Raw genomic sequence first — 18002 nt, 5'->3', positions numbered from 1 at the left:
TTCCACTTATATACTTCTGTCTACCTGATGAAGAGGCACCTAATCAGGTCTGTGTATCACAGAAAGGCAGTCTGTAGTACAGCAAATACACCTTCCTCTGGTTGCTTCTGTAATGGTCTTTGGTCTACATAGAACAGAGGGAGCCTCATAGTAAAGATCAAAATGAGGCCCCAGTTGTGGTGCTAGGTTTTGCCACTATGGACAGACGGCCTGGTGATTGTTCCCACTTTCCACTTGCCTTGAGTAAATTCTCTACCCCTTTGCTAACCAACAATGCAGGTTCTCTGTAGAGCGGAGTCCTGCACAGCAATTCTCCATCCTGATGTGAAAATGATGGGATTAACCAAGGTGGAGTCCTTCTGTCAAAGGACCCCATAGCAACCACATGGTCTGACTCTATGGTCTTTATGCCCTTGTAAATGATGGTCACTCAGATAAGAAGTCAAGTGTGTGCCTGGTACCCTCGGTTGGCACACCTAGCAGAATATACCAAAATATATGTAGTACACAGTAGGTCTGTGTATGTGCTGGAGCTGTGACTTGGTTAATATTTTTCTTCTCTTGCGGCTACAGAAAAGCTAACCCATCTGACTGCGTAGATATGACCTGTGATGCTAAGAGGAAGACCTTGTTAAAAGATCTTGATGGTTCTTTTCTGGGAAAGATTGGGGCAGTTGTCCCGCAATCAGAATACCAGTGGAATGGAGACACCAGGTATGGTCTTGGAGACTACAGGATTCCAAAAGTCATGCTGACTTACCCGAATGGAAGTCGGATCCCTGTGTCACAGGTGGCCCCAAACAAAGGTAACTACCCTAAGAAACAGTACAGCGTAAAGTCTATTCCAAATATGGGACTAGGCCGTGCTTTAAAGAGCCTCTGTCTGCCTGATCAACCCTATTAAACCAGGCATACTGCCTAGTAGGAATGGTGATGCTGATAAAAACAATACCTTTATTATGAATATCCATGGCCCATTGCTGAGAAAAACACCTATTTATTTATATGCTAATGACCGAAACTGGAGCATGGGGGGCTGGCCAAAGTCCTCGGGCACCAGTTTGTTACACCCCTTCACCTTTAGTCCCTGCTTTCCTTGGCTTGACCGCTCTTGACTTTGCTTATAGCCATGTCTTTTTGTGTCTGGGCCTGCTCTCCTGGTCTCAGCGCTTGTTCTCTGTTTTCTGCCTGCTCTCCAAGCGCTGAGACCTGTTATCTGTGCATCTCCACCTGCACTGAGCAAGCGTTAAAACCAGGAGATATAGCATGGCACAGTTGACCGGTCTCGGAACTTGGAGAACAGCAAGAGAACACAGAACAAGCGCTGAGACTCGGAGAGCAGGCCCGGACAGAAAAATACATGGCTATACCTGACGTCTAGTGTTCTGAAGTACTGAAGGGGAAGGGCTGTAACAAACTGGTGCTCTAAGGGGTTTGGCGAGCCCCTCGGTGCTCCAGTTAGTTATATTAGCATATACTGAATATAAAAATGTGGGGCCACGTATATTTATAATAAAGTTATCATTTTTATCATTATCACCAACCCTAACAGGCTGTTTGCCTGGCTTGAAAGGGGCTGATCATGCTAACAGGTTATTTAAATGAAATGTAACACTGTAAGGTCATAGGATTTGTATCCTTTATTTTAAATTACATGTTAAACGGTCATAGATTTATCTTAGAAATACAGTATTTGAAAAATATGTTTTTATGCTACAGCTCAGTTTGTCTGAAACTAAGCTCTAACCTCTCTGCATAATTATACAGTAATTGATAAAATTCTGGGTGCCTACAGCCGCCACTAGAGGGAGCTTAGGAGTTTATTGCATACAGTTAGTACAAGACAACAGTATGCAGTTAACTCCTAAGCTCCCTTTGGTGGTAGCTTCAATAAAGATATTTTAAAGGAGTTGTCCAAGTTAATGTTTTTTTTTTAACTACTCCATCTGGGCTTCATTTTCCTGACTGCAGTGTGACTGTTGTAACTAATCACTGGCCTTATCGGTTTCTTGCTACATACTGCTGAGGCCAGTGATTGGCCTTCATATATACAGGCGATATAAGGGACATTCTATATAAATGCGATATAAGGGACAGCCAAACACATGATATTATACCTTGTAGGGCTACCTCAGCTGAATGAAACAATACCTTTTACTCAGCAATGTGAATGTTTAATCCATATGCAAATGAGCAGTAAAATGCACTGAGGGCGGGCCCAAGTCACTCTGTGCTCCGCTGGGCTTCCTGCTTCCTCTGCCAGTCTCTCCCTCTCCTTCTTGATTGACAGGGTCAAGTTCCTTCATGGTCACCTCACCTGGCCTTGTCAATGAAGAAGGAGAGAGAAGGGCTGGCAGAGGAATCAGGAGGTGCCTAGTGGATTATTACATATTCTGGTCTCTTGTATGCCGGATTTAAATCATTTTACTGACATACAGTACAGACTAAAAGTTTGGACACACCTTCTCATTCAAAGAGTTTTCTTTATTTTCATGACTATGAAAATTGTAGATTCACACTGAAGGCATCAAAACTATGAATTAACACATGTGGAATTATATACATAACAGTATAAGTGTGAAACAACTGAAAATATGTCATATTCTAGGTTCGTCAAAGTAGCCACCTTATGCTTTGATTACTGCTTTGCACACTCTTGGCATTCTCTTGATGAGCTTCAAGAGGTAATCACCTGAAATGGTTTACACTTCACAGGTGTGCCCTGTCAGGTTTAATAAGTGGGATTTCACTTGCCTTATAAATGGGGTTGGGACCATCAGTTGCGCTGTGGAGAAGTCAGGTGGATACACAGCTGATAGTCCTACTGAATAGACTGTTAGAATTTGTATTATGGCAAGAAAAATGCAGCTAAGTAAAGAAAAACAAGTGGCCATCATTACTTTAAGAAATGAAGGTCAGTCAGTCCGAAAAATTGGGAAAACTTTGAAAGTGTCCCCAAGTGCAGTCACAAAAACCATCAACTACAAAGAAACTGGCTCACATGCGAACCACCCCAGGAAAGAAAGACCAAGAGTCACCTCTGCTGCGGAGGATAAGTTCATCCAAGTCACCAGCCTCAGAAATCACAGGTTAACAGCAGCTCAGATTAGAGACCAGGGCAATGCCACACAGAGTTCTAGCAGCAGACACATCTCTAGAACAACCGTTAGGAGGAGACTGTGTGAATCAGGCCTTCATGGTAGAATATCTGCTAGGAAACCACTGCTAAGGACAGGCAACAAGCAGAAGAGACTTGTTTGGGCTAAAGAACACAAGGAATGGACATTAGACCAGTGGAAATCTGTGCTTTGGTCTGATGAGTCCAAATTTGAGATCTTTGGTTCCAACCACTGTGTCTTTGTGCAACGCAGAAAAGGTGAACGGATGGACTCTACATGCCTGGTTCCCACCGTGAAGCATGGAGGAGGAGGTGTGATGGTGTGGGGGTGCTTTGCTGGTGACACTGTTAGGGATTTATTCAAAATTGAAGGCATACTGAACCAGCATGGCTACCACAGCATCTTGCAGCGGCATGCTATTCCATCTGGTTTGCGTTTAGTTGGACCATCCTTTATTTTTCAACAGGACAATGACCCCAAACACACCTCCAGGCTGTGTAAGGGCTATTTGACCATGAAAGAGAGTGATGGGGTGCTTCGCCAGATGACCTGGCCTCCACAGTCACCGGACCTGAACCCAATCGAGATGGTTTGGGGTGAGCTGGACCGCAGAGTGAAGGCAAAAGGGCCAGGCCAACAAGTGCTAAGCATCTCTGGGAACTCCTTCAAGACTGTTGGAAGACCATTTCAGGTGACTACCTCTTGAAGCTCATCAAGAGAATGCCAAGAGTGTGCAAAGCAGTAATCAAAGCAAAAGGTGGCTACTTTCAAGAACCTAGAATATGACATATTTTCCGTTGTTTCACACTTTTTTGTTATGTATATAATTCCACATGTGTTAATTCATAGTTTTGATGCCTTCAGTGTGAATCTACAATTTTCATAGTCATGAAAATAAAGAAAACTCTTTGAATGAGAAGGTGTGTCCAAACTTTTGGTCTGTACTGTATGCTTTCAGCAAATCAGTCTCTTACAGAAGATTTCTCTCCTTGTATACAAATCAGTTCTGGATGCTCCTTCATCAGTCTGTGTTCTCTTCTATCAGGGATTATCAGAGATAACACGTGTGTGAACATGTCTGCCTGGGGGGCCTACAAATGCAGTGGCCTGAACTACGAGATGCTCGTCATTGAGAGCCTCGATGCTGACACTGAGACTAGGCGCCTCTCGCCTGTGGCTGTGCTGGAGGATGGCTATGTGGACCTCATCAATGGTAGGTATATTTCCATTCCTATATTTCCTCTTTGTATTTCTTCTGATGGTTTTATCCTATCGTTCTATGTTTTTATTGTAGGGCCCCAAGACCATGGCTGGTGTTCTGGATACACCTGTCAGAAGAGGGTCTCCTTGTTTCACACTATAGTGTCTACAAACAAGGTTTTTGATGTGTATTTTAGCAGTACGAGCCCCCAGAATCTCCGACTGAAACTACTCAACATAGACAACACAAAGGTGAGATATTAAAGGGGTTTTCTACGATTTAAAAATTGATGATTTGTCCTCAAAATAGGTGTTCAATATCTCATTGGACCACTCCCAGCACCCTCACCAATCAGCTGTCTGAAGAAACTGCAGTACCACAGCCTCTTCCTCGGCCTGTGACATCAGGTCCTTTTGGTCATGTGGCCTTTCTATAGCTCAGTCATGGCATTCAGCTGCAATTCCAAGCATAGCCACTATGCAACACATGGCGCTGTCCTTGGTATACTATAAAGAGACAGCAGTACTCGATCAATGCCGCAGATCTGGGGTAGACACCTGCGGCAGCTTCCCTGTGGCCTCTGCACAGAAACTGGGTCAAGGAGGGACATGCCCTTTTCTGATGCAATTTTGAGATCTGAATGAAAAAAATCTGCAGCTGTATGAATGGCGGCTTTTATTCCCATTGGGGAACAATTGGAGGTGCAATATTAACATTTCTTCTTGTGAATTTTGGCGCAGAATGCACACTTTCTAAAAAGGCACAGGACCATATTACACATCCAGGTTTTACCTGCTATTAGTTACTCTACTCGTTTGGTACCCCCCCCTCCCATTTTATACAGCACCATGCCTATGGGTCTGTTCTACTGTACAGGGTACACCCAATGTAGCAATACTGAATACTTCGAACCCTACATAATAATATTGGGGGTCATTTATCAAACAGAAATACGCAATCTGCGACTTCTCCCCGCTCACGCCAGGTCTAAAAAAGGGGGCATGGCATGGGCGGGGAAGGGCTTGGAGGCCCGTCTCATTTACTATTTTCGACGCCTATTTTAGGCATAAAAAATAGTCTAAATGTAAGACATCTCAGAAGTTGTCCTACATTTCGAACTGGCGCGAGATGCGCCAACGTTTTGGCATCCAAAACCCTGCTCTTAATAAATGTACCCCATAATTTTTGGCTATATTCCACATTTCTCACCACTGGCTTGATGACATTTCTTTTTTGTAGGCTGTCCTTGTGGGAATCTACTTCTCGAATCCTCAGCGACTGGATGTCTATGTTAATTCTGTCTATATAAATCCTACAAATATACAATGGAAGGGCTCAGACTATACACTGCAAGAACCTACTTATAAGGGTAAGTTAATGCACGTGCCCTCTCCACAACTATATAGGAACAGGCATTTGGAATATTTTGTTAACATTGATCTAATATTAAAGGGGTTTTCCGGGATTACTGCAGTTTTTAACAGATATGATCATGTAGTTGCTTACCTCATGTACATACATCTTCCCCATGCTTTTTTTCCCAATTAATCTCAAGGTGTCTCCTGGCAACTTTCACCGTATAAATCAACCCCCCTGGTCTTTTCCATCCTGTATGTAGCACTTCCTGTTGCTGTATCCAACCAAACCCATGATGCACTTCTCCTTTCTCAGCTCCAACTAGTTTATAGCTTCTCCCACCCACCTAGTTACATACACACTCCCCTATCACTGCCCCGCCCATGGACATACAATCACAGGAAATAAGAAAGAAAAAACGGCATGGACATGGTCATTTGACCACAGCCCAGAACAGGAGCTAGGAGTAATAAAGGTAAAATAGATACATTACAAAACTACCGAGACCTTCATAAATGATTATTTTATAGGATGTTGATGTAAACTAGAAAACCCCTTTAAAGGGATTCTGTCACCTCTCATAACAGAAATTCAGATTTTAAACTAGTCATGCTCCACAGATTACCTTGAATCAGCTTTGCTGTTCTATACTGTAATCCGTCCAGTAGTTTTGCTGAAAAACGACTTTTATAATTATGCTAATTAATCCTGAAGGTGCCCAGAGGGGCGTTATGTTCCACTTTGTGTGCCCAGTAACGCCCCCCTGCAGTGCCCAAAACGCCTTCCTCCTGAATCCCTAACGGCCCACAGCGTCTCATCCTTCGCCTCCCCCTCCTCCCCCTCCCTGACGGCCGAGCGATTTTCTGGAGACTGAGGGCAGGAGCTTCATCGTCGTCACTGGGCATGCACCGAGCCCAGTGACGTCCGATGCTCGCTCTTCCCTCAGTCTCCAGCAAATCGCACTGGCGCAGCCCTCAGTGGGTACTGCGTCTGCGCGAGACTTCACTCGGCCGTCAGGGAGGGGGAGGAGAGGGATGAGACGCTGTGGCCTGTTAGGGATTCAGGAGTTAGCAGTTTTGGGCACTGCAGGGGGGCGTTACTGGGCACACAAAGTGGAACATAACGCCCCTCTGGGCACCTTCAGGATTAATTAGCATAATTATAAAAGTTGTTTTTCAACAAAACTACTGGACGGATTACAGTATAGAACAGCAAAGCCGATTCAAGGTAATCTGTGGAGCATGACTGGTTTAAAATCTGAATTTGTTTTATGAGAGGTGACAGAATCCCTTTAAAGATGATCTGTCTGTAGAAGGGTCATTACAGTCTCAAAATATAAGGTGGTTCACAAGACAGATAAATAGACACATGCATAGATATTAGATAGATAGATACAGTATGAGATAGTTATGATAGATAGATATGATAGATAGCTATATAGATAGATAGACAGATAGATAGATAAATAGATGAGATAGATAGATAGATAGATAGATAGATATGAGATAGATAGTCCTGCATATACTTTTTTGGTTGATTCTTACAAAATTGTAAGGTTCCAGCCAATGTATACAGCCAATGTTCCAGCCAGTTTTAGGTGTGAATCTCTGGTCACTGCTATAATCCATAAACTCGTACATCCTGACCACTCTGGTTAATTTGAAGTTACTTTGTTGTCATTGCTTAAGAAATTAGCTCTGTTGTCGTCAGTGACTTACAGACATAAGGGGAGATGGAAGTGGTGTAAAGTAGAACCGGCTCAGTTTCCTACAGCAACCAATCAGGTTCCACATTTCATTTTTCAGAGCTGCTGTTGAAAATGAAAGGTAGAATCTGATTGGTTGCTTTGGGCAACTAAGCCAGTGTTTCTTTGCACCAGTTTTGATAAATCTCCCCCATAGTACCTGTATTATTACACATACACGGCTTGGTTGATGATCTGAATGTTGTCACTTCCTCTGATAGGACAATACATGCCTCAGCTCAACTCCACGGTTTTGGGAGAAAACTTCCTCAACAGAGACTATAACATGCTGTACGTTCTGGTCAGAGGGTCCTCTCCAGTGGAAATCCACACATCTCCTCTGATTGTTGTAGCATTTAATCTTCCGGCAATGACCGTGGATCAGTTCTACGGTGCCAATCTTGTCCAGAACCTTGCACTTTTCTTGAAGATCCCAGCGAGCAAAATACGTATTACAAAGATAGTTGCGGAGGGCTCTAGACGCAGAAAGAGAGCCACAGGAGGACTGTCGGTATCCGTAGAAATTTCCGATCCACCGTCCCCACAAATGAACTCTTCTACGAACTCAACAGGTAAGTAGGAGCTTTTACTAGTGGGGATGAGATCAGACATGTCCTCTGTCCTTTACACAGGAATTCCTTTATAGAACCGACACAAACAAGTCCTCGAAATCTTGGGGACTGCAATAGAGCCAATTTGTAGATCTGTAGCAATTAAGATCTGGGTGACCATATATACAAACCGGATTCCAAAAAAGTTGGGACACTAAACAAATTGGGAATAAAAACTGAATGCAATGATGTGGAGATGGCAAATCTCAATATTTTATTTGTAATAGAACGTAGATGACAGATCAAACGTTTAATCCGAGTAAATGTATCATTTTAAAGGAAAAATACGTTGATTCAAATTTTCACGGTGTCAACAAATCCCCAAAAAGTTGGGACAAGTAGCAATAAGAGGCTGGAAAAAGTAAATTTGAGCATAACGAAGAGCTGGAAGACCAATTAACACTAATTAGGTCAATTGGCAACATGATTGGGTATAAAAAGAGCTTCTCAGAGTAGCAGTGTCTCTCAGAAGCCAAGATGGGTAGAGGATCACCAATTCCCACAATGTTGCGCAGAAAGATAGTGGAGCAATATCAGTAAGGTGTTACCCAGCGAAAAATTGCAAAGACTTTGCATCTATCATCATCAACTGTGCATAACATCATCCGAAGATTCTGAGAATCTGGAACAATCTCTGTGCGTAAGGGTCAAGGCCGTAAAACCATACTGGATGCCCGTGATCTCCGGGCCCTTAAACGACACTGTACCACAAACAGGAATGCTACTGTAAAGGAAATCACAGAATGGGCTCAGGAATACTTCCAGAAACCATTGTCAGTGAACACAATCCACCGTGCCATCCGCCGTTGCCAGCTGAAACTCTACAGTGCAAAGAAGAAGCCATTTCTAAGCAAGATCCACAAGCTCAGGCGTTTTCACTGGGCCAGGGATCATTTAAAATGGAGTGTGGCAAAATGGAAGACTGTTCTGTGGTCAGACGAGTCACGATTCGAAGTTCTTTTTGGAAATCTGGGACGCCATGTCATCCGGACCAAAGAGGACAAGGACAACCCAAGTTGTTATCAACGCTCAGTTCAGAAGCCTGCATCTCTGATGGTCTGATGGTATGGGGTTGCATGAGTGCGTGTGGCATGGGCAGCTTGCATGTCTGGAAAGGCACCATCAATGCAGAAAAATATATTCAGGTTCTAGAACAACATATGCTCCCATCCAGACGTCATCTCTTTCAGGGAAGACTCTGCATTTTTCAACAAGATAATACCAGACCACATTCTGCATCAATCACAACATCATGGTTGTGTAGGAGAAGGATCCGGGTACTGAAATGGCCAGTCTGCAGTCCAGATCTTTCACCTATAGAGAACATTTGGCGCATCATAAAGAGGAAGGTTCAACAAAGAAGGCCCAAGACGATTGAACAGTTAGAGGCCTGTATTAGACAAGAATGGGAGAGCATTCCTATTTCTAAACTTGAGAAACTGGTCTCCTCGGTTCCCAGACGTCTGTTGAGTGTTGTAAGAAGAAGGGGAGATGCCACACAGTGGTGAAAATGGCCTTGTCCCAACTTTTTGGGGATTTGTTGACACCATGAAATTCTGATTCAACATATTTTCCCTTAAAATGGTACATTTTCTCAGTTTAAACTTTTGTTCCGTGATTTATGTTCTATTCTGAATAAAATATTAGAAGTTGGCACCTCCACATCATTGCATTCAGTTTTTATTCACGATTTGTATAGTGTCCCAACTTTTTTGGAATCCGGTTTGTATTTTTATGGTATCTAGAAACAATAGTCTCAAGAAGACAAGTCTATAAGTCATAGTCTTCCTGATCACTTACATTGCGACTGTCAAATGATTTAGGGTGGAGCTTGGCAAATGGGCCTGGTTGAGCATTCCCCGAACAATGCGGGAGGGCTCCTGCTGCAGCCAGTTATCATACAGACATAGACAGGTTACTGAGATAAAGAGAAAGAAGGGGTTGTCTTTCACTTCAGCAAATGGCATTTATCATGTAGAGAAAGTTAATACAAGGCACTTAATACTGTATTGTGATTGTCCATATTGCTTCCTTTGCTGGCTGGATTCATTTTTCCATCACATTATACACTGCTTGTTTCCATGGTTACGAGCACCCTGCAATCCAGCATTGGTGGCCATGCTTGCAAGAGGCTAATGCCTATATAGGTATAGGCATCAACCTCTCTAGGGCCGGGACCGCCGGAGGGGACATAGGCTGGTGCTTTTTCCTATAGTGTGCAAGCATGACCACCGCTGCTGGATTAAAGGATGGTCATAACCATGGAAACAAGCACTTTTAGAATAAGAGAGACAGAAATCCATCCGGAAAATGTCTCATGTTCTGTTTCGTTCTGTTCCTGGAATTTGATGTATTGCAATTTTTTTATGTTTTTGTGCTAACTTCTTATTTAGATGGACTGATGTACACAGACTTCCAGACAATGAGTAAAGACCTGGCATCTTCTGCGATTAATGGAAGTCTCAGCTCGCAGCTGAACGTCACTGTGTCATCAATGTCCATTTCTAATCCAGTTCCACCCCCTAGTGATCCTGCCTGGAGTCAGGTAATTCATCTCCTGGTTATATGCTATCAGGTCATTCCCTTATTCCTGCTCATAAAGGTTGCAGTATGTGTATTAGGCCTAGTTCACACTTCAGTTATTTGATCAGTTATTTCCATCAGTTCTTGTGAACCAAAACCAGGAGCGGGTCAAAAACACAGAACAAGCGGAAATCTTTCCATTCCGGCTTCGCTACTGGTTTTGGCTAACAATAACTGAAGTGTGAACTTGGCCTTATATGGTGTTATACACAACGTGTTCTGTGTGTGTGAACTGGGGTTTAGCGAAAAAACAGGGATGGACAGCACTCCTTAGTAACAGTGCGGTGGGTGCACATCTCCTGGGGGTGGTAAAAATACCCCCAATCCAGCGTACATAACAAGAGATGAGAAAAAATAAAAAAACTGGAGACAGCACGTCCAAAATGATGGAATTTTATCTGGATGCAACGTTTTGGCTCAAAACATTTTATCCGGAATAAATTCCATTACTTTAGACGTGCTGTCTCCATTTTTTTGTTTTCTCATCTCTTGTTATGAACTGGGGTTTATTCATTGAATCTCACAACACTCTGTGACCCTGTAGGGGTTAACTCCCTCTTGCTCTGTGTACAGGTGCTAGGCTGTGTGGTCATGCTTCGCCCTGCTATATATTCTGTGTTGTGGGTCCCACCTCTTGCCTGTGCAATAGGTCTGAATGGATCTGGCAGGTCACCGCCTGGAGCATGTACTGGAGCCATAATCCACTTGTCTGTCTCTGTGCCCCATCTGTCTGTCTGACCTAACCTGCGCCTGGGACCCTGATCCTTATTCTGACCTAGTTCCATCTGCCCTGGTCCTGGACTGGATTTGCATTTAGGCTGAGTTCACACGGGCGAGATTTCCGCGCGGGTGCAATGCAGTAGGTGAACGTATTGCACCCGCACTGAATCCTGACCCATTCATTTCAATGGGTCTGTGCACATGAGCGTTTTTTTTCATGCATCACTTCTGCAATGCTTTAAAATCGCAGCATGTTCTATATTCTGCGTTTTTCACGCAGCCCTGGCTCCATAGAAGAGAATGGGGCTGCGTTAATAACGCATTGCATCTGCAAGCAAGTGCGGATGCAATGCGCTTTTCACTGATGGTTGCTAGGAGATGTTGTTTGTAAACCTTCAGTTTTTTATCACGCGCGTGAAAAACGCATCAAAACGCATTGCACCCGCGCGGAAAAAACTGAACAACTAAACGCAATTGCAGCCAAAACTGACTGAACTTGCTTGCAAAATGGTGCGAGTTTAACTGAACGCACCCTGAACGCATCCGGACCAAATCTGTCACGCTCGTGTGAACTCAGCCTTACTCTGCCTGATCTCTGCTTGTTTCTGTCTGTGTGCTTTGCCTGTTCCTCTGGTGTTTCGCTCTGGTGTCTCTGACCTCTGTAGGTCCGCTGCCAACTACACCTGGACTATTCCAAGAGATGCAAATAAATTACAATGATATCATTTTTTGACTGTGATTATTTTTGTTTATTTTTTCTTTCTGTTCGCGTTAAAGGGAATCTGTCACTTGGTTTGAGCATATTCAGCTGTCACCATTGGCATGCACAATAAACTACCTTAATTCCTGCAGTGTTCAAGCCCAGTGACACTTTTGAAGCTGTTGCCCTTAGGAGCTATTTGATCGCACAGGCGCAGGCAGTCGGCGGTACTGTGCCTTCGGCCGAAAGAAAGAAAGCCAGGGATGTAGCTTGAATGTATTAATTGACCTTTTGTCGAGCGGGTGGAGCCATTCACCTCGGCTGTGGGACGATATTTCATAATGAGTAGGCTTGGGCTCAAAATTAAGGTGGGCTAGGCACTGAAGGGGGGGCGTTACTGGGCTCAAGAGATGAAGAATAACGCCCCTCTGGGCACCTTCGAGGTTCATCACAAAAAGCACTTTTTTATCAAAATGAAACCATGAAGAGAAGAAAGAAGCCCACGGCAGGAATTAAGGTAGTTTATTGTACATGGCAATGGTGACAGCTGAATTTGCTCAAACCAGATGACATTCCCTGCGAAATTAATTCTTCAGATTATTACAGTTGTGTGTATACATAATATAAAATGTTTTGTCTTTTATATAAAATTTGTAATAAAAAAAAAAATTGTGGACAGGTTTTAATTACTCGTTTGTTTTAATTCCATTAAAGTAGCACTCCCACAAAATGTTTTTGACCTGTCTATGTTGTAAACTGTAGTGAAGGTAATCTTCTTACCAGTGACTGTATTTGTGAGTTATAACCTCCCTTCTGATACTCAGCTATGTCATGTGACCTCTGCCTCTCCAACTGACACAGGGGTAGCGTAGTTCATCTGCAATGCCTTGGACTGTGCAACATTTTATTGAAATAGTTGGATCCTCAGGTAGACATGCGCCTTTTCACAAACATAAAAACATGTACATGGCTGCAACTTTTTATTTAATATGCAACTTTTTGTTGCACATTTGCACCTATTTTGTACACCAACCAACCAGTAGTCTAATTGTACAAGATCCACCTGAGCCCTGATGAATCCAAAGACACCTCGCCTAATTCATCACCTGTTGAGTGACTCATAATTGCACTCAGGTCTAATTGCAAAAACGATGCACATGATAAATGACCCCCATGATATATTAACATGCTCCTGTGACATTGGCTCCTGCAAGAGCAACAACACCTAGTGGACCCTAACATGTACTGTAGGTTCTCAGAGCTGACTGCAGATGTTTCCCAGTCTCCATTTGAAGGAGGAGCTGTCCTTTCATCATGCCATGGGCCTACCCACGTGAAAGTAATCAAAGGGTTAAACATTCTGGAACGTTGGATCCTGTCCATGATCAGGATCCTGGTCTAAAATGGGAGCTTGTTGTTAGAGCAGGGGCCAATAGACATCACTATGGTTGAAGCACCTGCACCACCCGCTGTCACAACCAGCAAGACATGGCTATTTTCCTCTTCAGAGGACCAACCCCTTATCAAGACTTTTAGTTCTACCATACATTATGTAAACTGGCCATCATTTTTAGCCAGACCATTCCTAGAAGTTTTTAATGCAATTTGACCAGTCATCTTCAAGAGGCTACACTGTACGATACCACCAAAAAACTTGACCAAAACACAGTGACATAGGTGATGTGATGTCTTCCAGGTCGCAGCTGATCTTGCTAACAACACTCAGTCATCTACTGGAAACTTTTTGGCCACTGTATCTGAACTCATAGTCGTCCAAGAACCTGTGGCTGGACTTCCTGGAGAAAGGCTTTCCCAGCAGCCATCTGTAATGGCTGTAGATTCCAACGTAAGTAATGTGCAGGCATCTCAGGTTGTCGTGATCTGTAAGACATATTCATCCATCAAAACTGTCAATAGTTAAGCCAGCCATACACTATTTCACCCATGTACCCCTTAGGTACTCATACAGTACTTGGCTATGCATGGTTTTATAAGTTACTGGAGAGAGAAGCTGCTGTCAGACCTAGAAGGTCCAATCCGAGTAACAACATTACAAGGGTTGCCAAAAATGTTACTATTGATTGCACAATTATCTAGGTTCATGGTTAAAGGGGGTTTCTGAGATCTTAAGGGGTTGTCCTATCCTCAGGATAAGCCATCAATATCTTATTAGTGGGGTCTGACATCTCACATCCTCGCCTATCAGTTATTTCTGAGACGCTCCAGAGCAGGAAGTCTGCTGGAACCACACAGTTCCATCCACAGTGTACTGGAAAGATCTGAAGTCTGTAGTCCTGCTCCCATTCACTTCAATCAGCTTCTGCAGAACAGCAGATCGGTGAGGGTGTGGGGTGTAAGACCCCTGCCAATCAGATATTGCTAATTTTGTATATTCTGTCACTTTCTTTTCTAGGGGAACTGTGTCTCTGTAAGTACAAGTTCATTGACACTGACAGCAACCCTGAAATACTCTAACAACACCATCGTTAGCAATGGATTGGATGGAAATGTGACCATCTTATTTGACACCTGCTGGGCTAACTACACCGACCTTGTTCTCATAGTGCCAGGTACAGTCTATACCCAATTGTATCATACCTGTGAAAGCTGCTTTTAATGTAGTATACAGTCATTAAACTGCTAGTGGTGCCTGGTCAATGATCACACAACCAGGTGGTGCACCCTTTATTTTGGGTTCTGCAGCAGGGTATATGTTGAGGCAGAGTAACATTAAGAATGGGTGGCATCTCCCCTTGCTGCCATACCGGCTGACACTCTGGCATGGTGACGGTCATACAGAGGCTGGATATCTTCCTGTGGTCATTCCAAGCGCTTTCATCTTGGAACTGTAGTTTAGCCAAGGTGGTTGTCGGCTGCTATTCATAAGAGATCCCTCACCCCATCCAGTCCTGGCCATTCTCCATGAAGGATAGATCTGGTAATCAAGCGGGCCAGGGGAGCTGCTGGATATCCTGGAGAGAACATTTTGTAGCTTGAGTAGTGTGTGGATGGGCATTATCTTGTTGGAACACCAAGTCTTCTGAGTAAAAAAAAAAAGGCAGTATAGGACTGGTCATACAGAAGGCTGGTCAATGTTTTTACCAGACGGGAACGGCCATGCAAGCTAATGGCACCCCAAATCCATGAATTTTGGTGTTGATCCTGTGTGTCACCACACTATGCATGCGGCCATCATTAGCACCAAGGCAAAACTTTCTTTCATCACTGAACATTATTTTTTGCCATTCATGCCCCCAGTAGGCTTTGTGGTGGCATGAGAACAGGCATTCTTGGTGATGATGATAGATCAGTGGCAAACCAGCTACTGCACTGTGCGAATGCAAACTAGAAGGTTTCTCCTGATCCAGGTGGTTACTGCAGGGGCTACTGCAGAATCAATATGTGTTTTTAACAGCATTCAGAGAACTGCTTTACAGCAGTCACATGGGCCATAGACACAATGGACAGGAGGAGACCTCACTGACTTAGAAGAGTTTTTTTGCGTGTGATCTGTGCAGAGGTCAGGAGCGAGTAGATAAGCCGTGACAATCACCTATTGTGAATGGTGTATCTGGTGTTATCTACACAGGTGATATCTGTAATTGTAATCCTACCTATAATGATAAGCAGATAACTACAGTAAAGTGATCTGTACAGAACAAGATACAATGCCTATTATTAGGCTTAGTGGCCAGGGCAAAAACTGCAGCATTTTGTGTTTTTTTTTATTTATTAACTATAGATATTGAATCGGACAATTAAAAATAACACCCCAAAAATCCTTTAACAAAAATGTTTAACATTAAAATGCGATTTAAATATTAGGTCATTTTCTGATGACACATTCCATTTAAAATACAGCAGCTCTTTTTGTACGGAGATCTTGTTCATCTTTCTGTCTTTACCGTCCGAAAACCTCTCTAAGTGTGTGGGCGCCCTCCTCTGACCACTGCGGACACCATCGATGCAATACAGAATCTTTTCGTCCAACTCTTTCAATGGTTTGACAGATGGACCATCCATCTTATTGAAGTCCCACTATTTGGCCCTTTTCATAGTCTGTTAATTACACAAATAGTGCACGGCTTCATCAAGCAGACATAGCAAACAGTTCAACAACACCTAATCAATAGTTGTGTAAGAATGAAGACAAACAATAGTAGTGTCGGACAAAAAACAAGAAAAGTGATGCAGGACAAAAAAAGTTTGTTGAACATCTGTATATAAAGTAAGGATTTTAACTACCTGTAACAACCCCCTTCTTTGCCACATTGTAAAATAGTTTTTTATCTTAATTACTTCTAGATTTTCTGTTTTTCATTTTCCGGTAGTTTATATGATATACAGTAAAATTCACTTTGATGCCTATAGAAAAAATAGGTTGATCTGTGGATTGTAGCCTGGGTTATCTTTCAGCTACAGTGAGAATCAACCAGAAAGTGTGTCTCTCTCGTTCATGCATTCATTTTACTTAGAAGTATCTAATGCTTAATTTCTCCCGTGGAGGCGCTGAAGTTCAATTTACACATGCTGTCAGGTTCTTCAAAAAATTAAACCTTATCCCTGGGGGTTATAGCAGCTTCTAACAAAAAAAGGGCTTTTTCAATGTGGACAACCCCTTTAAGTCATAAAATGTTATCAGAAGACCACTATGAGTCAAGACCCTCACTGACCAGTAGAACCATAGAACGGAGGTGTCCTAGCAAGTGATGAGACCCTTCAACTTCTGATGCTCTGACATGCTGTTTGGAGGGTTCCTGACTTTTGACTCTGAATGTTACTTTTGGGGTGCAATATCAGCAAAATCTGACAGTAACAAAAGAAAACACTTCATTTTTTTACCTTTATTGCAGGAAAAGGATACCAACTTGAATTTGTGCTAAATAATGTCTATGCCCAGACAAGATCGTTTGATGCCAAATCTGTAACAACAACCACCACCACAACCACCACACCCACCACCACCACCACCACCACCACCACCTCCACCACCTCCACCACCGTCCCTTCAACTACTCATTCCAATGGAAATGGAGGTGGAGATTGGGATGATGATGGAGACGCTGCTATCGCCATATACAGTCCCTTCCAGGCATTGCTAACTTTGGCCATCACTTTCATTACTGTGCATCTATTAATGGAGATGTAAATACTGAGACACAGGTGAGATACAGGCTTCATATTCTACTTCTGTAAAAAATTATGTAAATTTTACTTTGAGTCATCTGCAGACGGATATCTTGGGTAGGGCCGACCCTACATACATTTTGTTTTAAGAGGATTTTGCCTTAAAGAGGCTGTCCCATCTTAACATTTATGGCATATCGTTAGTTCTGGCCCAACCTCTGAGACCAGATCTTATCTCCAGAACAGGCCCCCTAAGTGAAGGCAGGGCAGACATTCAGGTGCCAACCTCCATTAACTTAAGTTTCTAGCAGTCCAACGGAAAGTCCCCTCTCTCAGGAATGGTGGGTGGTGAGAACAAATATGGCTGCCATTAAGGATCTAATTCCCAGCTGGACTACTGAATACATTACATAACTAGGACGATTTACCACTCAGTTGTGTGCATGAGCTCTTTATCAAGCTAAAGCTTCATTCACACGTCTGTGTTCCACGGACGTGTGTTGTACGATTTTTCCACGGACAGGACCATTCATTTTAATGTGCGTATTCACACATCAGTGTTTTAGCACGGCCCGTGGGGCAGTTTTTTTAGCACGGATGCATGCTCTATTTTGTCTGTGTTCACGGATTCATCACGCCCATTATAATCTATTGGTCCTTGAAAACCACGGTTGCCATGCTTTGAAAATTATTTTTAAGCTGTGCAGTGTCAGTGAAACACGGATGACACACGGACAGCAAAAAACGGACACACGGACATCTTCACAGAGGCATCACTGGCCACCTTTTCACAGATTTAACCACGGACGTGTGAATGAGGCTTTAGGATTGGGTAGACAGG

At 43.2% G+C, this 18002-nt stretch overlaps 1 protein-coding gene across 1 annotated transcript in view; it reads left to right on the top strand.

The window, feature by feature from the left end:
- The window catches only part of LOC122939297 (fibrocystin-L-like), a gene marked incomplete at its 3' end in the record, with an annotated part of 164001 nt that extends 146935 nt beyond the window's left edge, over positions 1-17066 (top strand). Inside the window, 9 exon segments of the mRNA XM_044295368.1 lie at positions 574-806; positions 4165-4332; positions 4414-4571; positions 5560-5689; positions 7642-7992; positions 10425-10576; positions 13731-13880; positions 14448-14604; positions 16888-17066. Coding sequence (XP_044151303.1) covers positions 574-806; positions 4165-4332; positions 4414-4571; positions 5560-5689; positions 7642-7992; positions 10425-10576; positions 13731-13880; positions 14448-14604; positions 16888-17066 — 1678 coding nt within the window.
- Between the last annotated feature and the right edge of the window lie 936 nt (positions 17067-18002).

Source organism: Bufo gargarizans, chromosome 5 (assembly GCF_014858855.1).
Source record: "Bufo gargarizans isolate SCDJY-AF-19 chromosome 5, ASM1485885v1, whole genome shotgun sequence".
NCBI lineage: Eukaryota > Metazoa > Chordata > Amphibia > Anura > Bufonidae > Bufo > Bufo gargarizans.
Note: the sequence above shows the minus strand (reverse complement) of the source record. Positions and strands in the feature narration are given on the sequence as shown.